The 23,163-nt window shown below is 43.5% G+C and overlaps 1 protein-coding gene across 7 annotated transcripts in view; it reads right to left on the reverse strand.

The window, feature by feature from the left end:
- The window catches only part of MTMR3 (myotubularin related protein 3), an 84,813-nt gene that overhangs the window by 19,829 nt on the left and 41,821 nt on the right, over positions 1-23,163 (reverse strand). For all 7 annotated transcript variants that reach the window (XM_044275275.1, XM_044275271.1, XM_044275277.1 and 4 more), the window contains 6 exons: positions 9,145-9,258; positions 8,488-8,696; positions 8,261-8,386; positions 6,197-6,308; positions 5,881-6,076; positions 2,849-3,034 (listed from right to left, as the gene is read on the reverse strand). In XM_044275275.1, the coding sequence (XP_044131210.1) occupies positions 2,849-3,034; positions 5,881-6,076; positions 6,197-6,308; positions 8,261-8,386; positions 8,488-8,696; positions 9,145-9,258 (943 nt within the window). The remainder of the gene's footprint in view (positions 1-2,848; positions 3,035-5,880; positions 6,077-6,196; positions 6,309-8,260; positions 8,387-8,487; positions 8,697-9,144; positions 9,259-23,163) is intronic.

Consider the following 23,163-nt stretch of genomic DNA (forward strand, 5'->3'; position numbering starts at 1 on the left):
CTCTGCAGGAAGGAGACCAGGGCTCGGCTCACCCTAGTGTTACAGTGCACCCCAGTACCCCACAGTATGCAGTATAGCACCCCACACTATACAGTACCCCACAGTATATAGTAGAGCAGTATAGCAGCCCACAGTATACAACACCTCACAGTATACAACACCCCAAACTATACACGATACAGGCCCCCACTCTATACAGTACAGTAGTATAGCACTCCACACTATACAGCCCCCCCCCACACACACTATACAGGCCCCCACAGAATACAGCCCCCCCACACAGTATACAGGCTCCCCCCACACAGTATACAGGCCCCCCCCCCCACACAGTATACAGGCCCTCCCCCCACACAGTATACAGGCCCCCCCCCCCACACAGTATACAGGCCCCCCCCACACAGTATACAGGCCCCCCCCCCACACAGTATACAGGCCCCCCCCCACACAGTATACAGGCCCCCCCCCACACAGTATACAGGCCCCCCCCACACAGTATACAGGCCCCCCCCCACACAGTATACAGGCCCTCCCCCCACACAGTATACAGGCCCTCCCCCCACACAGTATACAGGCCCTCCCCCCACACAGTATACAGGCCCTCCCCCCACACAGTATACAGGCCCTCCCCCCACACAGTATACAGGCCCTCCCCCCACACAGTATACAGGCCCTCCCCCCACACAGTATACAGGCCCTCCCCCACACAGTATACAGGCCCCCCCCACAGTATACAGGCCCCCCCCACACAGTATACAGGCCCCCCCCCCCACACAGTATACAGCCCCCCCCCACACAGTATACAGCCCACCCCACACAGTATACAGGCCCCCACACAGTATACAGCCGGTGGTATACTGTATGCTTTTGTAACTCCTGGATGGCCAGACTAGATTTAGTCTTCTAGTGAGGTACAACGCTGCTCTAGATCCACTAAGCACGTGTCATGTTGCGCCAGTTTCGTGTAGCTGCTGTAGGGCCTGCGCCAGTGTTTTGGAGAGTGTCTCTCTGATGTCTGGTGCCAGGTGCCTAGCTACTTCTATGGCCAGGGATTTATAATTTATTTTGGTCATGTCCGATGTATCATCAGGCTGTGAGTTTGTTAAGGCGTCTATGACACTTTCCACAGCACTTGATGGGGAAGCAGGATCGGAGCCCGCCATTTTGCTGGGCATGCTGTTGCCCGCTTGTGAAGCGCCGGTCCGTACTTGCTTTCTGCCGCTCCAGAGCATATATCTGTCCATGTACCTCGTGCCAGGACGGTCTGGGGAGGTTAGGGCCACTATCCATTCCCTTGTTGTGCCGGTATATAGCACCCGGAACGTGATTTAGGTGAGGGATGGTCGGAGCTCACTTACTCCGCATCCTGCATCTCAGCGCCGGAACCGGAAGTCTCGTCCATTCAGTTTTTTTGGCGGATAGGATGCGGACCCATTCATTTCAATGGGTCTGCAAAAAATGCGGACAGCACACAGTCTGCTGTCCGCATCAGTATGTCCGTGCCGTATGTTCTATATTTGTCTGTTTTAGGCATTGTTACAATGGGTCAGCAAAAAAAAAAAAAAAAAAAAAAAAAAAAAATAAACACGGATGGCATACGGATTTCATCAGTTTTTTTTTTTTTTGCGGATCTGCAATTTGCGGACCACAAAACACATACGTTCATGTGCATGTAGCCTAATGCCTCATTCACACGTCAGTGTTCGGTCAGTGACTTCCATCAGTGATTGGGAGCCAAAACCAGCTGCCGCTCTAAACACAGAACAGGAGCAGATCTTTCCCTTATACCTTATGTCTGTGTAACTCCACTCCTGGTTTTGGCTCACAATCACTGATGGAAATCACTGACCGAACACTGACTGTGTGAATGAGACTTAATACTGTACGGAGATCCTTCTTCGTACAGTATTAAAATGAATGGGCTCTGATGAGCCGGTCAGTTATTCGCAAGTCGCACAAGATTTTGTTGAATAACTTTGGTAATTGATTTTTAAAGTGGAAAACCACTTTAAAATTGAAACCGAACTCGGCTTAGGTTCTGACTGATACCTCGGAATTGAAGCTGAGTTCGGTTTCAAGTTTTAAAGTGTTTTTCCACAAAAATCATTTACCGAAGTTACTCAAAGTCACACGCAACTTTATGAATAACTAACCGGCACACTGGAGCTCATACATTTTAATAGTGTACGGAGACTGATCTCCATATACTATTAATTCGAACTTTTGAAGAAAGCGGCTTCGGATAAGGCATCCAAAGCTCGCTCATCACATTATAGATAGTTTTTATACAGGGGTTACTGTTACTGCTACAACTGCAATCGAGCAGCAGGGTGAGCACATAGGAAAAAGTGATGGCTGGGACGGTGGGAGTGCTCAGTCACACGTCCAGGCTACCTCGTATATCTGCACCGCAGTGGTGGCCGTAACCCCTAGATAGGAGCAGTTTATAAAGTGATGGAAAAATAATTCAAGCCAGCAAAGGAAGCAATATGGACAATCGCAATACATTACTAAGTACTTTGTATTAACTTTTTCTACATGATACATGACATTGGCTGAAATGAGACAATCCCATGTTTTCCTTTTCAGAAATGTTATTAGATGCTCTATCTAAATCAGTGTCATTATTCAGTGTAGAAAAGTACCCTTCAGTGTTATTAGCAGAGTGGCATCATGTGTCACAGCCACCACTCCCACTCAAGTGTACCCTCTGTTGCAGTTTCGAATGAGCATCTAGATGTGTTGTGACAGATTCTCTTAAAGTGCTCTGCTAGGGACAACACTATTGAAGAATGTGATAAGGAAGCAGCTAATACGGTTGATATACTTGGATCACCTATTGCACACTTACCAGGAAAGCCTCATTGAACTCAAAGGAACAAGGAAATTGTCTCTGTAACTGGTGAACACAGTCTAGCCACTGCAGGAAGACCGGACAGCGCTCATTCAGGTCTTCAGAGTTTTCCCCATGCCCACAACGATCGGCAAACTTGTGCCCAAAGTCCAACCACTCTGTCTCCACCAAAACTTGGAAACCCTAAAAGGTGTGTTAAAAGCAGAAAATCATAACCACGTAAACTGTTCATCTGACACAGAGCAGGAAAAAATAAAAATAAATAAATAAATAAAATAAAAAACAACCCAAAAAACTGGAAGGAATTTATCATTCACTCCACACCAGTTTTCTGTCATAAAACCATGTTTGCAACTTTTTAAATGCCACTGCCACATCAGACCCTTTAGGACACTGTGTGCTGCAGCAAATTAAAGGTCTTTTTGCTAGTCAGTATTAGGACCTGTGCACAGAGCTCTGAACAAAAGAGAAGCCAGGACAGGTACGGTATGTAAATGCCTGTTTTTTGTTTTGTTTTTTGTCTGATCTGAGATCTGATTCATGATGACTAAGCATGTGAAAAGGCTGTCTGGGATTTTAATATATAAGCAAGTTGTATAATGGCATGCTGTGTCACATTAGAAAGACTTAAACTGCAGCACCAAATAAGAGTCAGTAGCTATAAAGGGATGACTTGAAATAAACTTTAAATAGGTGGTCCAGGAGTAGAAAAACATGGCTGTTTTATTCCAGAAACAGGACCACACTTGTCCAATGTTTGTATTTTGTATTGCATCTTAGCTGTGCTGAAGGAAATGAAGCTGAGCTGGAATACTACATACAACCCGTGGACAGGTTTAGTGCTGCTTTTGGCACAAAGTAGACTTGTTTTTCGGAATCTGCACAACTCCTTTAACTGCTGGATAATCAGTGATATAAAAAATACAAGTGCACTGAACTTTATGAGTGCTCTGATCGGTATGAGCAGAGAATGAATTATAGGCTTATGTTTCTACGTACAGTACAGACCAAAAGTTTGGACACACCTTCTCATTCAAAGACTTTTCTTTATTTTCATGACTATGAAAATTGTAGATTCACACTGAAGGCATTAAAAACTATGAATTAACACATGTGGAATTATATACATAACAAAAAAGTGTGGAGCAACTGAAAATATGTTATTCTAGGTTCTTCAAAGTAGCCACCTTTTGCTTTGATTACTGCTTTGCACACTCTTGGCATTCTCTTGATGAGCTTCAAGAGGTAGTCGCCTGAAATGGTTTTCACTTCACAGGTGTGCCCTGTCAGGTTTAATAAGTGGGATTTCTTGCCTTATAAATGGGGTTGGGACCATCAGTTGCGTTGTGGAGAAGTCAGGTGGATACACAGCTGAGAGCCCTACTGAATAGACTGTTAGAATTTGTATTATGGCAAGAAAAAAGCAGCTAAGTAAAGAAAAACGAGTGGCTATCATTACTTTAAGAAATGAAAGTCAGTCAGTCCGAAAAATAGGGAAAACTTTGAAAGTGTCCCCAAGTGCAGTCACAAAAACCATCAAGTGCTACAAAGAAACTGGCTCACATGCGGACCGCCCCAGGAAAGGAAGACCAAGAGTCACCTCTGCTGCGGAAGATAAGTTCATCTAAGTCACCAGCCTCAGAAATCGCAGGTTAACAGCAGCTCAGATTAGAGACCAGGTCAATGCCACACAGAGTTCTAGCAGCAGACACATCTCTAGAACAACTGTTAAGAGGAGACTGTGTGAATCAGGCCTTCATGGTAGAATATCGGCTAGGAAACCACTGCTAAGGACAGGCAACAAGCAGAAGAGACTTGTTTGGGCTAAAGAACACAAGGAATGGACATTAGACCAGTGGAAATCTGTGCTTTGGTTCCAACCACCGTTTTTGTGCGACGCAGAAAAGGTGAACGGATGGACTCTACATGCCTGGTTCCCACCGTGAAGCATGGAGGAGGAGGTGTGATGGTGCTTTGCTGGTGACACTGTTGGGGATTTATTCAAAATTGAAGGCATACTGAACCAGCATGGCTACCACAGCATCTTGTAGCGGCATGCTATTCCATCCGGTTTGCGTTAAGTTGGACCATCATTTATTTTTCAACAGGACAATGACCCCAAACACACCTCCAGGCTGTGTAAGGGCTATTTGACCATGAAGGAGAGTGATGGGGTGCTGCGCCAGATGACCTGGCCTCCACAGTCACCGGACCTGAACCCAATCGAGATGGTTTGGGGTGAGCTGGACCGCAGAGTGAAGGCAAAAGGACCAACAAGTGCTAAGCATCTCTGGGAACTCCTTCAAGACTGTTGGAAGACCATTTCAGGTGACTACCTCTTGAAGCTCATCAAGAGAATGCCAAGAGTGTGCAAAGCAGTAATCAAAGCAAAAGGTGGCTACTTTCAAAAACCTAGAATATGACATTTTCAGTTGTTTCACACTTTTTTGTTATGTATATAATTCCACATGTGTTAATTCATAGTTTTGATGCCTTCAGTGTGAATCTACAATTTTCATAGTCATGAAAATAAAGAAAACTATTTGAATGAGAAGGTGTGTCCAAACTTTTGGTCTGTACTGTATGTCGTCAGTTAAGAGTCTACAAGAAGCAACAAGCTCCAGTTTGCTCTTGCTATATGAGGGGTCGCATATCACCGGCCAAAAATAAGCATTCTTACTAGGATGTACTGTACACAGAACGACACAGACAGTCAACAGGTTGTGTTTGTGTGCATAGCATAAGAAAAAATCTGCAGATCTGTGCAAACTCTGCAATCCCATGATTTGTGTCTGCTACAACCATTTTGTGGTATGAACTGAGTACACATTTGATGTGCCCACCATCATTTTACCTGTTACTCTCAGCTGACAACTTCTATAGAGCTTTAATAAAACAGTTTAACATTTTTTTCATTCCTACAATCCAGTCAATCTTTCTCTGGATGACTGATCAGTGTTCTAGGAATAGTAATCATTTTATTGCTCTTTACCTACAGTATTGTTGGAGTAACAGTGTAAACCAAATACCTCAATGCTCCTGTAATACGGATCCAACAGGAGCTTGGAGAGAGCAACAATTTGTGGAGTGCGGTCCCATCCGTCTGAGCAGTGCACAAGAACAGGTCGCTGATCACGATCCAACGCATGCACTACCAGCAAAGAGGACTTCAGCAGCATAGAGAGGTGTTGTAGCCACTTTGTTCCTTCCAGGGCAGACAGCCAACTGAGGAGATTTAAAGAAAAAGGACAGTTGCAGTAAATTGGTAGGCAGATATCTCCTGCATGGAGATAGTTAGGAAGAGAAGCACAACTAGATATGAAAAAGCAGGGGGAAATAACTTACTTAGCTGGGTCTGGCATCTGAGTGCATAGGAGCCGTAAGGACTGGAAGCTCTTGCGGATAGAGTGTATATTAGCCATTCCCATAAACACAACTTCACAGTTCGGATAATACTCTATATATTAAAAAATAAAAATATATATATATATTTTTTTTTTATACTCTTTTAAACACTGGACAGGCCTCATCTATTTAACTGTAAAACCAGTACCTAGATGTAAGTACACGGCTGAATCTTGACCAGAGGCTTTGGCTGGTCAAGATTCAGCTGTGTACTTGCATCTAAACGAAACAGGTCACACCTTTGAAGACAGTCAAGTACGTGTTTTGGATAAGGAGGCCGATTGGTACATACGAGGTGTGAAGGAGGCCATCTACGCAAAAATGGAGAAGCCAAGCTTGAATAGAGGCGGGGGGGGTTAGACATCTATTGTCTGCCACATACAATGCTGTCTTGACACCTTTTTCTGGGAGGTCATTATCACCTACTGACGCCAATTAATTAGGATAATGGAATCAACACCTTTGACCCCATGCTGGGTATAATGACCTCTGACCCCATGCTGGGTATAATTACCAGATATTGATTCAGTTACATATTTATTCCCAGAGAATTCTTGTACAGTCACTCAGAATTGAGAAAGCTCGTTGGAAGAACGAGTGAAACGTTTTCAAGAAATCTTCAGTAAGTCCAGTTGCCTTGATTTATTCTTTACAGATATACCATGACCTGGATAAATGAGAACCTTCACATAACAATTTCTCATAAAGTATTATAAACAACCCCTGTTTATGTCATATTAGGGCATATGGACACCATATAGGGGGTCCTGAACCCGCACTCCCATGTAATACTATATTTCTTCTGCAGTGGCCTCTTTCTGGCTGGGCAGCTGCCAAAATCAGCAGTTTGCCAGGGCAGCTCGGATGGGTTAAATAGTTTAAGCAAAAATTGTCAGATAAAACGCTCTGTGTCTGATTTATCTTGTAGATTGTAAGCCCTCACGGGCAGGGCCTTCTCTCCTTCTGTACCAGTCTGTAACTTGTCTTGTTCATGCTTAGTGCAATTCTCTGTAATATGTATGTGCATCCCTTATTGTGTACAGTGCCATGGAATGAATAGCACTTTACTAATAAATAATAATAATTTCAGGATGTTTGTCAGATTCCTGGAGAGTGATTTAGAAATCACTGGGTGTCCTTTATCAAAGACCAGTGTTTTACACTAGTCTCTAATATGCTATGCTGGAGGATACACTTAATTTATGACGAAGATCAAGGGGCCTTGAATGAAATCAATTCTAGCCCCATAATTGGAGTAGATTTCAATACTCATTTAAGCCAGAAAACTGATGTAAATGTTAGTGCATTTGCCAGGACTGATGGCCCTGCCTATGCCATGCACCCACTCACCCCAGTCATTCCCCAGTGTTGATGGTGGTGTGAAAGTAAAAAAAATTGTATTTACAAAACCTTGCATATGGAATTGTCATAAATGAGCCCCTCCCCACCGTGTACCTACATTTTAACCTAAAAATTCCACCAGTTGTTTTTAGTCCAGCACAGTACCAGACTTGATGCCTTAGCAATTTTTTCACAGACATATACAAATTTTAACTACACATTCCACTGACTCAATGCCACTCTCAATACAGTATTCTTAAAGGGGTATTCTGGTTACAAAAAGTTATACCCTATACAAAGGATTGGGGATAACTATTAGATCAGTGGGGTCCTACCGCTGGGATCCCAACTGATCACAAGTACGGGGGCCCCAAACCCTGTGAAGCACCACCTGAAATGGACAGAGTGGCTAGTCAGAATGTGCTCCTATGTAACCAGAAAACTCCTTTAAGCATCTCAGATATTGATAAGGACTACCCACACAGTTCTGTTGTCCTAGGATGGCACAAAATTAATTACACAAAGAAACATTGGCATATGACAACCATACTGGGGCAATGGTACTCATAATAATCAGATCATCCTGCAAGTGAAGTCCCATAATTGTAAAAAATAAATAAAAATAAATGTATAGTTAGTTACACATTACAAAAACAGACTCACCAGGGCATTCACAGCCTCCACCTTTGGCACGGTTAGCCACTGCAGCAGCATAAGACCGCGCATCAAGAATTAATAGCTTTTGAGGCTGGCTCTCAGAAGATGGAGGTACATTAGACAAGGAGGAATCTAAAGGAAACAATACAAAAAAGTCAAACAACAGAATAAAAGCAACAGTTTTCATATTAATTGGCATTGGGAACTTGTCAACAATATACTATAGCACTTACCAAAATCAATATCAGTAAGCACTCCTCCATTCATATGGCTACGAGAACACGAGCCGTTGGACAATTTCCCTGAACTGCTTCTACTACTGTCAATTGCACAGGACTTGGCTATGGATTGAACAAGGTTCTCATCATCTGCATTCCTCCATCCCCACCAACTAACCTCAGGCTGTCCACAGCGGGCAATAACAGCTCCGTTATTCTGGTGCCTGTATGATAGAAGCCAAGATAAAAGGAGTATAACACAAACTTTGTATAGAAAGTGACTAGAATACGTTCAGCTTTCACAATGTAAAAATATTCTACAGATTTGGACTCAGGATATCCACAGGATAGGTCATTATCACATTAGTTTCACCGCATAGCAGCTGTGCTTAGTATTGCAGCTTAGCCCCAATCACTTGAATGTGGCTGAGTTGCAAATTGTACATCAGTCACATGGCCTAGGAAGAGGCCACAGCGCTCAGACTCTACCAGCTGGTCAGTGAAGGCGTCGGATCCGCGCTGATCTGATATTGATGATCTATCCTGAGCACAGGCAATCAATATTAACTCCAGGATAACCCCTTTAAGGGGCATTCCCATCTCAGGAAATCATGGCTGAGATCAGACCACCATATAGTTTAATAGTGTTAATAGACTACACTTCTGGATTACCTGTACACCACAGCGGGAATACGTTTCCAAGCGCGAAAACTGGCAACGCTCTCCAGTTCTGGGTCTGTTATCCATGCTGGAACAATCAGTTCTTGTGGATAGCTAGAACACAGTCTTTGAAACAAGAAATTTGTTTCATAAAATTAAAAAAAAATTAAAAATAAACACACCATAGAATATCACTTATTAAATGTATACAGCTTTCTATGTGGTAATTTACATTCCTTATGTATAATAAAAGCACTAGAGTCTTAAACTCATATCAGCCTGATCATTGATATAATACACTGCTATACTTGCGTATGGCAGTGTATTAGGTTGTCACACCCTAATAAGCATACACTGAAGGCAGACCTGGATGCCACTGTTCGCCTCCGGGTACCGTAGCATCTCATCCATATCCCACAATCATGTTGCCAAGAGGTTGATATGCGGGCACGCGGTGACAGAGGGAGCACAGCATCCAAGTAAATATACCAGCCATGCATCTCACATGGATCTAGATATCTCTCCATTAATTGTTCTGCTAGATTGTGTTTTAAAAAAAAGGCTGAATTCTTAGAACAGCACAACATTAACGCTTATGTAAAGGTGAAGAATTCTGATTTCTCACTCCCCTTCCCTCAAAGCGGACCTGTCACCTATCCTGACATGCCTGTTTTCAAAACCACTTGTATCCCCCATGGAAATTTTGGAGCATCTATTCTAATCACAATATAATGTGCCATTCTTTAAAGGGAGTCTGTCACCTCCATATGGCCATATACAGCGCTTACATGGCTCTGTAGCACACGCACCTATACAGGATGGTAACGGTACCTTTGTTCTTTTCTTTAGACTTGCACCAGCAGGAAAAACGAAGTTTTATTCATATGCAAATGAGCACTTGCAAGGCCCAGGGGGGCATTCAGTCTGTAGGTGCCCAGGCTGCTCTGCCTTCTTTTCACTTTACTCTTCCCCAGCCTCTTCCTTTGCCCGCCCTCCAAGCCAGACCTATCAATGAGGCAAGAGACTTGGAGGGTGGGCAAAGGCAGAGACTGGGGAGGAGTAAAGTGAAAAGAAGGCAGAGCAGCCTGGGCACCTACACACTGAACGCCGCCTCTGAGAACTTGCTCATTTGCATATCCTGCTGGTGCAAGTCTAAAGAAAAGAACAAAGGTACCGTTACAATCCTGTATAGGTGTGCTACAGAGCCATGTAAGCACTGTATATGGCCATACGGAGGTGACAGACTCCCTTTAATTATTCCTGCTAGAAGTTATGAATGATTTTCTAGAGCAGGGGTCGGCAACCTTTTTTGGATGGAGTGCCGATAAAATAAAAAAAATCTAAGTTGAAGCACTCAGTGTGCCAGACAATACAGAAAAGTCTTATAAAACAAACTGTATGTGACAAAAAACTAATAATAAGTTTACCTTACTACTCAATGCGACCCTTGAATTTCTTTGCAAAGACGATCCAGCTTTAGTTCATATGAGAAGACTTTTAGGTCCCTTTGGCAGTCACATATAGGCTCACTAAAGTGTCAGAAGCTTGCTGCCCATCCCCCCTCAGCAATAATATGTAGGCTCACTATCCTCCACACCCCCTAAAGTTGTCAGAAGCTTGCTACCCATCCCCCCCCCCCCTCCAGCAATCACATGTAGGCTCACTATTCTCCACCCCCACAAAGTTGTCAGAAGCTTGTTCCCCATTCCTACCAGCAATCACATGTAGGCTCACTATCCTCCACACCCCCTAAAGTTGTCAGAAGCTTGTCCCCCCATTTTCCCCAGCAGTTACATGCAGGCTCACCATTCTCCCACTCCCCAAAGTTGTCAGAAGCTTGCTCCATATTGTCCCCCCATAACCCCTAGCAGTCACATGCAGACTCACCATCCTAAACCCACCGCCAATTTAGTCACAAAGCTTCTCCCATTCTCCAAGCTCCCTATCAACTTTCCATCTGACTGCCCCATCACACCATCCCCTGCTGCCACTACTACTCCTAACCCTCTGCTGTCACCTGTGCCACTACTACTCCTAACCCTCGGCTGTCACCTGTGCCACTACTACTCCTAACCCTCGGCTGTCACCTGTGCCACCACTACTCCTAACCCTCTGCTGTCACCTGTGCCACCACTACTCCTAACCCTCTGCTGTCACCTGTGCCACTACTACTCCTAACCCTCTGCTGTCACCTTTGCCACTACTACTCCTAACCCTCTGCTGTCACCTGTGCCACCACTACTCCTAACCCTCTGCTGTCACCTGTGCCACCACTACTCCTAACCCTCTGCTGTCACCTGTGCCACCACTACTCCTAACCCTCTGCTGTCACCTGTGCCACCACTACTCCTAACCCTCTGCTGTCACCTATGCCACTACTACTCCTAACCCTCTGCTGTCACCTGTGCCACCACTACTCCTAACCCTTTGCTGTCACCTGTGCCACTACTACTCCTAACCCTCTGCTGTCACCTATGCCACTACTACTCCTAACCCTCTGCTGTCACCTATGCCACCACTACTCCTAACCCTCTGCTGTCACCTATGCCACTACTACTCCTAACCCTCTGCTGTCACCTATGCCACCACTACTCCTAACCCTCTGCTGTCACCTATGCCATTACTACTCCTGCAACAAGCAAAATTCTGGGAGTTGTAGTTTCCCAGGCGGCAGTGCCCTCTGCCAGCAGGCCACTACATCCAGTCACACACACCATAATAGTGGTATCTGGCGGATGACAGTCCGCTTCCAGGCTGCACATGTGGGCTCAAGTCACTAACAGGAAGTTCCAAGGGGAGACAAACACACATCCTGCTGCACGGGAACCAATGTCACAGTCAGAACGGCCCCCTGGAAACAACATACGGTTTCTCTAGTTCCGCGGCCAGGAGTTCCCAGTGGAGTCTGGTAGCTGGTTGGCACTGCGGGAAGCATGTGGGGCGGGCCTAGTAGACGCACCTGAATTTAAAAAAAAATTAAAAGGTGCAGTGCGTCGTGGTGCGTGCCAGTCAAATATGACCTGCGTGCCATCTCTGGCACGCGTGCCGGGGGTTGCCGACCCCTGTTCTAGAGGCTCGCAGTGAAGGTTCAGATGGGTCTTATCAGTTTTTCACGGTGTCTCTGTACTGTACGAGACCATCCAATCAGAGCTTCCAGTGTCAGACTGTGTAGGGACACACCCTTAACTAGTAACACTCATCTGTACCTTCACTGCAAACTGCTACTAATTTATGAATAACTTCTAGCAGGAATAATAAATTAACTGCACAACACACAGTCATAAGAATAGATGCTTCAGAATTATTGCATGGGGATGTAAGTAGTTAATAAAAACAGATAGATATGTCAGGAGAGGCGAAAGGTCCTCTTTAATTCACATTCCTACCCATCACTTGGTTAAAACTGATATAAAAGTTTTTCTTCAATTGCATTATGTAACATTTTAATACAGGGTCATTTTTCCTTCTAGTAGGCCTCCTTTCTGAAGAAAATGAACTGTAACAAATGAGTGATCCTATTCACCGGGCCATGGAACAAATGCACAGAATAACCGCCAAGGAAAAATGAACAGCATATGTTATTTGAATACTTGTGTCCCTCTCTATTAGGGCTTGTTCACACGTGCTGTGGACCGCAAATTGCAGTCTGCAATGCACGGGCACCGACCGCGGGGCAGCCGCATGCGGATCGTGGACCCATTCACTTGAATGGGTCCACGATCCATGCGTTCCGCAAAAAGATAGAACTTGCTCTATCTTTTTGCAGTGCGGAGGCACGGGATGGAACCTACCAAAGCACTCCGTAGGGCTTCCGTAAGGTTCCGTTCCGCACCACATCTCCAGATTTGCAAACCCATTCTTTAAGTGAATGGGCCCGCATCAGTGAAGCCGGTGCCCCGTGTATTGCGGATCTGCTGTATGCGGGCCGCAATACAGCAACGGAGGGGCAACGTCCGTGTGAATGAGCCTTTGATGAGAATCTGTCATCACGGAAAATATCACTCCATGAAAGTAACAGCTTCATAAAATGTCATTTTTACATCTTTCTGCTCACTTGCATTCCCTTGCATTAACCCTAAAAAGGATCCTCTCTATTATATTGCTTAGAAGTCTTCAGTATGCATCAAGATACAGTGTAAACTGCACAGTCCCTTGGTAAGCTTAATGGGAGGATGGGGAAATGAAAGGGAGGAGGAAAAAAAAAAAATTGTGACTTTCAGATTCCCCTGAGTTGTTCATGTTGGCATGAGCTATAAGAATAAGGCTGGGTTCATATCACGTTTTTTATTACATTAAACCTATTTAAAAAAAAAAAAAAAAACACGCATACGTCAAACTGATACCTTGCTGGACTCTGCAGGATCGAAAAGTATAGTGTACCCTCACCTGTATCCATGGCAATCCCCGCTGAATCGACTACTAGCTGGGCGATTATACCCGCGAACATCTTACAAGGTCCTATGGATCGTTTTGTCAGCACTATGGGGAGCAGATCAAAGGCTAAAGCACAGATGAAAAGTGGACGCACAGAATTCAAAGATGGCGGGAGGGAGAGAGCGCGCCACCGGAGGAAAATGTACTCACAGACCAGTACTCCCTTCCGCACATAGATTATGTTAGGCTGGCACTGGAGGTAGCAAATCGCATCTTGCCAGACCTGCAGGAGTGTCTGACAACCACGGTGTCGGCCTCCTTCACTGCCCTGCAAGGGGAAGTGGCGCGAATATCTGAACGCATGGACATATGCGATAACAAAATGCAAACCGTGGAAATTCACATTTCCAATGCCCATGGGCAACTAAAGGATCTTATGGCTGAAAACAAACGGCTCTGGGACAAAGTAGACGATTTGGAAAATCGCTCAAGATGAAGCAATATACGAATCGTGGATCTGTCCGAAAGCATACCGGCCAAAGATTTGCACATGATATGTGAACGGGAGATTCCGAAAGCACTGGGTCTCCCCCAAGCCTGCAAGGTAGAGCATGCTCACAGGGTAGGCCCGATGAAACTGATTAACCCCGCACGAAACCCTGAATCAGGGCAGCGGATGCAGCCTAGGCCCAGACAAGTTATTGTAAAATATCTGGACATAATGCGACACTATAAAATCAAGTCTACAGCCTTAGAAGTAAGTACGTCACCAGAAACTTCTCTTGTTCAGTGACTTTTCAGCGGAGGTGACCAGACGCCGGAAGGCTTTCGCCCCTTTATGTACATCCTTGCATAATCAAAATGTAAAATTCATCCTGATGTACCCAGCCACGCTGAAAATATTCCGTCCGGATGGGACCTTCAACACCTTCACAGACCCAGCAGAAGCAGAGGCCTCTCAAACATCAGCGGATGGAGAACACAGCATATTCCCTGCCCGAGACAGGAAACGTTCATAGTCTCCAATACTGCCAGCAGATATGCTCGAGAAAAGAGACCAATGCAGGGGACAAAGAGGACTCTCGCGCTCACGAAAGAACACTTGATCGCTTCACATCACTAGGAGAGCAAGTAACCAGTTTGCCATTTTAAAAAAATGCTTTGCTGGCGGGAGACGGAATACACCAGACCATAACCCACTGAAAACAAGCAGAGTCCATAATATGCAATGTCCGGGCATGAGTTTAACCTTTCTCTTTTATCGCATATTATAGCCTGTTATAGCTCTGATTATTATATGTGGGGGCGTTACATTGTGTTAGCCTTGGGACTTATCTCAAATATCTTGTCAATGCCTACACGACCTGATGTTATGTTGGGAAGAAGTGAAGCACGGAATTCTGACTTAAGTTTGCCACTGTTGGCCTTATATTCAGCCATATTCATTGGCTGGAGTTTTGAAGTTCAAGCACATGTCCGACAAAACACTGTTACAGGGTTAATCCTCATTGGTGACTTATCCCGTAGATCTCTAACCGTACAGGCTACTATACATAGGTCTGATCCATATATATCCCCATTAAGATCTCCTAAATGGTACGAGTAATATCATGGAACGTCAAGGGACTCAGATCCCCCTAGAAACGGTCAATGATATTACGTCACCTAGCTAGGTTGCATGCCGATATAGCGCTCCTCCAGGAGACACACTTGGAGGAGAAGGATTTCCCCAGAATGAGGACGTTTTGGGTAGGAGAGGTGCACGGCTTCCCATCATTAGGTCGTAAGGCGGGAGTGTTAATCCTGATGAAGAAAAACATACCCTATTCCTTAGTCTTTTGCTCTAAAGATCATGAGGGAAGAATGGTACACCTGATACTTCAACACCAAGGGAAACAACTGAGTATATACAATCTTTATGGCCCGAATGATGCAAATGATCGATTCTTCCAGACAGCGACAACTGCCATATTGGCAGACACAATACAGGATAAAATAGTTAGAGGAGACATGAATACGGTTGTAGATGAGGCAGAAGACCGCAAATCAGATGATAAACATTCACGTTCCACAAAACGCTCCACCAGTGTCCTCGGTGACTTTATGGCGGCAACTCAATTGATTGATATATGGAGAATGTGTAATCCAGAGGGACGGGAATTTACTTTTTATTCACAACCCCATAAATCTTGGTCTCGCATAGACTACTTGTTGATTACTTGCTCCCTCTTCAATAGATGCCGAGATATTGACATTGAGGACTTTGTCATATCGGATCATTCACGGATAGCATTAACGTTGCGTGACATGGCCCCTCGCGGGTCGGTTTATTTATGGCGATTCCTCTCGAACTTACACGAGAACGAGGAGTTTTGTGACTTGCTGAGAGGGTGTTGGGACGAATATATAAACCTAAATAACATGCCAGATAATGTCCAACTAACGTGGAGTGCAGGGAAGGTGACGATAAGAGGCAATTTGATCTCATATATAGCAGGCCTAAAAAGGAAGACTCAAGAGCAGCTTGACAAATTTAGCACAACACTGAGACTAACATACAAGGCCTTCAAAGATAATCCCACAATAATCTCAGAAATGGCGTGGAAGACCGCTAAACAAAATTATGAACAATGGGCACAAAAAAAGAAGCAACTGTTTCGTTCCAGGTCGGATGCGCATTTTTATAAACATGGCAACAAAGCAGGTAAACTTCTAGCGAACCTAGCGAGTGGCTTCAAACCAGGGTTCCCCACTCTAGCCCTGCGAGATGCTAAGGGTATAATACGGCATAATCCAATAGCTGTTAGCAATATATTAAAAGATTACTATGCCTCCCTTTACGCGAGTGACTGGTCTCAAAATGGGTCAGACGAGACCTGACCCGAAGACATGGACATCCCACACATACCCATAGAAGATCTAAATAGACTCAACGCACCGATAAACAATTTAGAAGTTCAAGCGGCCATAGCTGGCTTGTCACTGGGAAAGGCCCCTGGCACGGACTGATATACGGGAGAGTTCTATAAAATACTGGGAGACAGAGTGTCAACACTCCTTACTCCACTCTGTAACTAATACCTAGCAGGCACACCCCTTCCCCAGGAGTCAAAAGTGGCATACGTAAAAGTGTTACCTAAGAAAGATAAAGATCCTCACCAAGAGTCGTCGTACCGGCCCATATCTTTAATAGATGTTGATGTCAAATTGATATAAAAAAAATTTATGGCAGATAGATTGGGGACCATCATGCCCAAATTAATAGCCAACCCACAAGTAGGATTCATAAAAGGCGGATCTGCAGTCACCAATATGAGACGCGTCCTAACAATGTTAGACAAAGTCAAAATGAGACCAGACCTCCACCCAGCTCCAGCTCTCATTAGCATCGATGCTGAAAAAGCTTTCGACAATGTGAGCTGAGGATAGCTGGAAAAAGTGCTTGACAAATTGGGACTACAGGGACAATTCAGAAATTGTATTTCTGTGCTATATGATAAACCAACTGCAAAAATCAGCACACCTGGCTTCTTGTCTCAGTACTTCGAGCTGTTTAAAAGGGACCAGACAAGGCTGCCCCTCGTCACCCTTATTATTTAACCTAACCTTAGAACCTCTGTCGCGCTTTTTATCATCCACGCCAGATGTAGAGGGATTAAGAGTAGACGCAGCGGAAATAAAACATGCATTATTGGCGGATGACCTTTTCTTTTAATCTTCCTTGAAAGCCCACATAGGGATCTAAAGCCTCTCCTACAACACTTACAAACCTTTGGTAAATGATCGGGATTTAAGATTAACATGGACAAGAGCGAACTATTACTTACTCCTTAAAAATAAGCAACAATATACCTCGATGCTGACGCAGAACATTCCAGTTAAGGTCTCCTTCACAAGCATAAAATACCTAGGAATTAATATAGGACAAACCCCCTGAGTCAATATAAATAACCAAAACTATCCACCGCTGATCAAAAAGCTTCTAAAAGAGATTGACAACTGGATTAATTTGCCGCGGTCCTTAATGGGTCATAGTCATCTGTTGAAGATGATCAGCTTTGCCAGATTGTTATATCCAATGCAAACGATTCCGCTGTTGATCAAACACTCGGATGTACAGACAATAGAAACTGCCTTCCGATACTTTGTATGTATGATACTTTGTCAAGAATAGCACGCCGTAAACTTCAACTCCCGAGAGATGAGGGTGGCCTGAACTTTCCGGATCTACGCAAATATAATCTAGCGAGCCTTTTTCGACACTGCATTGACTGGGTGTCCAATTCCAATCATTACTCCAATCTAACCATAGAAACACAATTGGCACGCCCATGGTCGCTAACAGCTTTACTACATACCAAATTCGCCCATTTACCCACTCAGTTAAAGAATAGTGTCTTGTTGAAGGACACGATTGCCACATGGAAAGCGATTCGTAAGGAATATGGCCTCCCTTTCTGTCAAAACATATGCCACTTTGGCATCATCCAGAATTTACCCCTGGGATGAACAATCCGCAATTCGCAGTTTGGAAGTCTAAAGGGATTAATACGGTTGGGTACATGTGGAACAAAACAGAAAACAGATATTTTAGATTCCCGTAGCTCTGCTCTACGCTTGGTCTCGCCTCCAGCCACTTCTTGGCATATCATCAGTAACCGGTTTCCTTAATGGCCGGCTACGTGATCTCTCCAGGGAATTTCCCTCAAACAAATTTGACAATATGTGCAACGCACGAGATGTTGACCTGTCACTTTCAGAGATCACTAACCTGCTGAGAGATAACACGCTAAAGGCCTCATCTAGTAAAATAGGAAGGCCCTGGGAGAGGTCGCTTGGAGTCCCTAATATACAGGAGGGAATGCTTAGGGGGTGGATGGCTGTGAGACAAGCAGTGCCAAATGAGGTATGGAGGGAGACCCAATAAAAAGGTAATGCATAAAGCCATATATGGCTTCTATGGCACATGAAATCTCACACACAGTGATCACATAAGCAGATGTCCGAAATGTGATGAACCTAATGCAGATTTATATCACGGCTTGTGGACTTGCCCAAAAGTTGGGGAGTTTTGGGAGACCTTCATTCAGTGGCACAGTAGAGTGATGAAGAAAGATTCACCTCTACCACGTGAGGCAATCCTGCTTCACTATAAACCTGACAATGGTAGCTTGTCACAAGGCACACATATCAGTATCTTGGCAGCCAAACGCTGTCCTTTTCTTTTACGACACTGGCTTCAGCCAAACATCCCGAAATTAAAAGAGATCTTGGACCGGGTGAAGGGATGCGCTAGGATGGAGTTTTTGGTAGCTGAATATAAGAAGGAAAAATTAATAGGTGGGCTTATGAAAAAATGGAGGATCATCATTACACGAGATGAGTTACAAGACCTAATCCGGGCATATCGACTGACTTCATGGTATCTGAGAGAACAGTTTAAGGGCACACTAGGCAGCTTGGGAGGTGACTGACAACGTTAACATCTGACTTATAGACAATATAAGGGATAGGAGAGGAAAGTCGGAATAGCGGAATGCGGACATGTGCAAATTTGTTTTGGTTATGTATTTTTTTTTATGTTTAACTGCTCTTTACTTTTTTGTGATACCTTATTTCACACTCTTGCATGTCAATGTACAGACACAGCTATCTTTGATATTGTGAACACCTCTGTGAAAACGTATATCAACTGTGAACATGTCAACATTATAAGAAATAATAAAATTGTATTTAAAAAATAAAATAAAAATAAGGGGCTTAGATATAAATACTATTTTATATGTTTAGCTGCAGTTGAATGATTTCAGGCAAGTATCAGGTGGGCATTATAAGTGCTTTTTATTTTTTTATTTCTCCTGTGAATGTGAGATTTAAAGGCAATGTGCACCTTTGAACTTAATTTTTTATGATTGCATTTAACTTATTTTTGGCTCAAAATCATATTTTCAATTGGCCTTTATTAAAAATATTGCTTTTCAGTGACAAAGAGTTAACTGCTTTTCTAACTGTGTGACTGGTACTTTCACTTGCTCTGGTCATCTAAAACCTTCTCTCTAAACTACTGAGAGGCCATAAACACTTATTTAAGCCACATTCTTATCAGTAAGATAAGGATTGAGCTACAGTCAGGTCCATAAATATTGTGACACCGACACACATCTAACATTTTTGGCTCTATACACCACCACAATGGATTTGAAATGAAACAAACAAGATGTGCTTTAACTGCAGATTGTCAGCTTTAATTTGAGGGTATTTACATCCAAATCAGGTGAACGGTGTAGGAATCACAACAGTTTGCATATGTGCCTCCCACTTGTTAAGGGACCAAAAGTAATGGGACAATTGGCTTCTCAGCTGTTCCATGGCCAGGTGTGTGTTATTCCCTCATTATCCCAATTACAATGAGCAGATAAAAGGTCCAGAGTTCATTTCAATTGTGCAATTTGCATTTGGAATCTGTTGCTGTCAACTCTCAAGATGAGATCCAAAGAGCTGTCACTATCAGTGAAGCAAGCCATCATTAGGCTGAACAAAAAAAATTTGCAAAAAAAAAAAAAAATCAGAGAGAGATAGCAAAAACATTAGGCCTGGCCAAAACAACTGTTTGGAGCATTCTTAAAAAGAAGGAACGCACCGGTGAGCTCAGCAACACCACGGAAAACAACTGTGGTGGAAGAGCGAAGAATTCTTTCCCTGGTGAAGAAAACACCCTTCACAACAGTTGGCCAGATCAAGAACACTCTCTAGGAGGTAGGTGTATGTGTGTCAAAGTCAACAATCAAGAGAAGACTTCACCAGAGTGAATACAGAGGGTTCACCACAAGATGTAAACCATTGGTGAGCCTCAAAAACAAGAAGGCCAGATTAGAGTTTGCCAAACGACATCTAAAAAAGCCTTCACAGTTCTGGAACAAGATCCTATGGACAGATGAGACCAAAATCAACTTGTACCAGAGTGATGGGAAGACAAGAAATGGAGAAGGAAAGGAACTGCTCATGATCCTAAGCATGCCACCTCATCAGTGAAGCATGGTGGTGGTAGTGTCATGGCGTGGGCATGTATGGCTGCCAATGGAACTGGTTCTCTTGTATTTATTGATGATGTGACTGCTGATAAAAGCAGCAGGATGAATTCTGCAGTGTTTCGGGCAATATTATATGCTCATATTCAGCCAAATGTTTCAGAACTCATTGGATGGCGCTTCACAGTGCAGATGGACAATGACCCAAAGCATACTGCAAAAGCAACCAGAGTTTAAGGGAAAGAAGTGGAATGTTATGCAATAGCCAAGTCAATCACCTGACCTGAATCCGATTGAGCATGCATTTCACTTGCTGAAGACAAAACTGAAGGGAAAATGCCCCAAGACCAAGCAGGAACTGAAGACAGTTGCAGTAGAGGCCTGGCAGAGCATCACCAGGGATGAAACCCAGCGTCTGGTGATGTCTATGCGTTCCAAACTTCAGGCTGTAATTGACTGCAAAGGATTTGCAACTAAGTATTAAAAAGTGAAAGTTTGATTTATGATTATTATGTCCCATTACTTTTGGTCCCTTAACAAGTGGGAGGCACATATGCAAACTGTTGTAATTCCTTCACCGTTCACCTGATTTGGATGTAAATACCCTCAAATTAAAGCTGACAGTCTGCAGTTAAAAGCACATCTTGTTCCTTTCATTTCAAATCCATTGTGGTGGTGTATAGAGCCAAAAATGTTAGAATTGTGTTTATGTCCCAATATTTATGGACCTGACTTTATAATGAGTGTTTATAATGTCAGAGAGCAGCGATAAGGAGTCAGTCTGCTCCTTAGATGACTGAAAAGATAAAAAATCCTCAGGCAGCTAGTAGAGTATGTCAGCTCTGTATAGAAAAAAAGGATTCCATATTGTTAATAAAGACTAGGCCTGCACAATACATCACCAAAGCAAATCGCAATAAATTGCCAATTGTCCGACCCAAAAATGCTGCAATTGTATTACCATATTTTTCGCTTTATAAAGACAAACTTTTCCCCCCAAAAAGCGATGGTTGACTTTTTATGTGGCTGACACTGATGTATCGCCGGCCGCTATGCTGCACAGAGCGGCCGGCGATACATGAGTTACAGTGCGGGGAGGGAGGAGGGTCTGGAGGCAAGTCGTTATTTTAATGAACAAATGTTCTTCTATTTATTGTATTTTATATGTGCAGTGCTATTAAGAAAATGGCAAGTTTTGTATATTGTACTTTTGCAGTAATGCAAATATGTTATTTAATTTAGCAAAAGATGTTTTATTTTGAAAAACACTGTATTTCAGTTCTAGAGTTAAGTTAAGCATAACTACATTTCAGCATTATCAGTAATTTGTGTGTGCTTTTGCCTTGAAAATCCAAGCAAATAGACCTCTAGCACAATGCCCTTTAAATATTGTATCGCATATCGTTGTCGCAATTTTTAGGGCCCTAATCGCAATCACACAAAATTCCCATATCGTGCAGCCCTAATAACGACCAATTGAAAACAAAGATTTTTAGCTCAAGATAAGTATAACACAATAATAAAAATGTATAATAAATAAAAATTGCCCCCAAAGGTGTACATAGCCATTAAAAAGAAAACTAGCCATCTAGAGTCAATCAACACTGCAAGAATTAAAAGCTGAAATATAAGATTGATTGTCTAGAAAGAATATTACGACTATGGAGGACAAAATAGTATCCTTACATTCTAGGCAAAGATAATAAAGGGTTAACAACAAAGCTGGACGATCAAGGTCAAGGAGCTATAGTATAAAATGGTTGTGCTGGATATTCCCAAGGTCCTCGGCCTTAGGGCTCATGCACACGAAAGTGCCGTGTTTAGCAGACCGCAAATTGCGGATCCGCAAAACACGCATGCCACCCGAGTGCATTCGGCAATTTACGGAACAGGTGGTCAATTATAGAAATGCCCATTATTGTCCGCAAAAGGGACAAGATTAGGACATAATCTATCATTTTTGAGGGGCCACGAAACAGAGCAACGGATGTGGACAGCACACGGAGTGCAGTCTGCATCTTTTGCAGCCCCATTGAAGGGAACGGGTCCGCATCCGAGCCGCGAAAGATGCGGCTTGGAAACGGAACCAAAACATGTTCTTACGAATGCGCCCTTAAGGAAGAGATAAAAGTTGAAAACAGGTATGTTCAGTTAAAAGTAGAAAAATTCTAAACCAGGGGTGGCAAAACTACTGGATTTTCATGATAAACTAAAGTTGACGATGGACTATAAAAAAGGTGCAGCCTTTGATAATGGGTGGTCATGAAATCCATGAAGTTATTTTTACAGATTATTCAGCAGAGACCCCAAATGTGGTCCAAACTTTATGAAAAAAATAAAAATAAAAAGATTTCTAGGAGTTAATAATCAAAAAGGTTCAAAGATTACAATAACTGAATTCACGGGCCAAGGATTTTTTATTTTTTTGAAAAAGTAGTGTGAGGGCTGTTTCACACGAGCGGATGCCGTGCATGACATCCGCTCCGTGAATGACAGCCAAGACCCGATGCGGACAGCAGAAGCACAGAGCATTATCATGATTGATAATGCTCCGTGCCTCTTTGTGATCTCTTTACTACGAAATCACAGTGAGATAAAGTTGTCACCGTGATTAAAGAGGTCACAGAGA

This window comes from Bufo gargarizans, chromosome 1 (assembly GCF_014858855.1).
Source record: "Bufo gargarizans isolate SCDJY-AF-19 chromosome 1, ASM1485885v1, whole genome shotgun sequence".
NCBI lineage: Eukaryota > Metazoa > Chordata > Amphibia > Anura > Bufonidae > Bufo > Bufo gargarizans.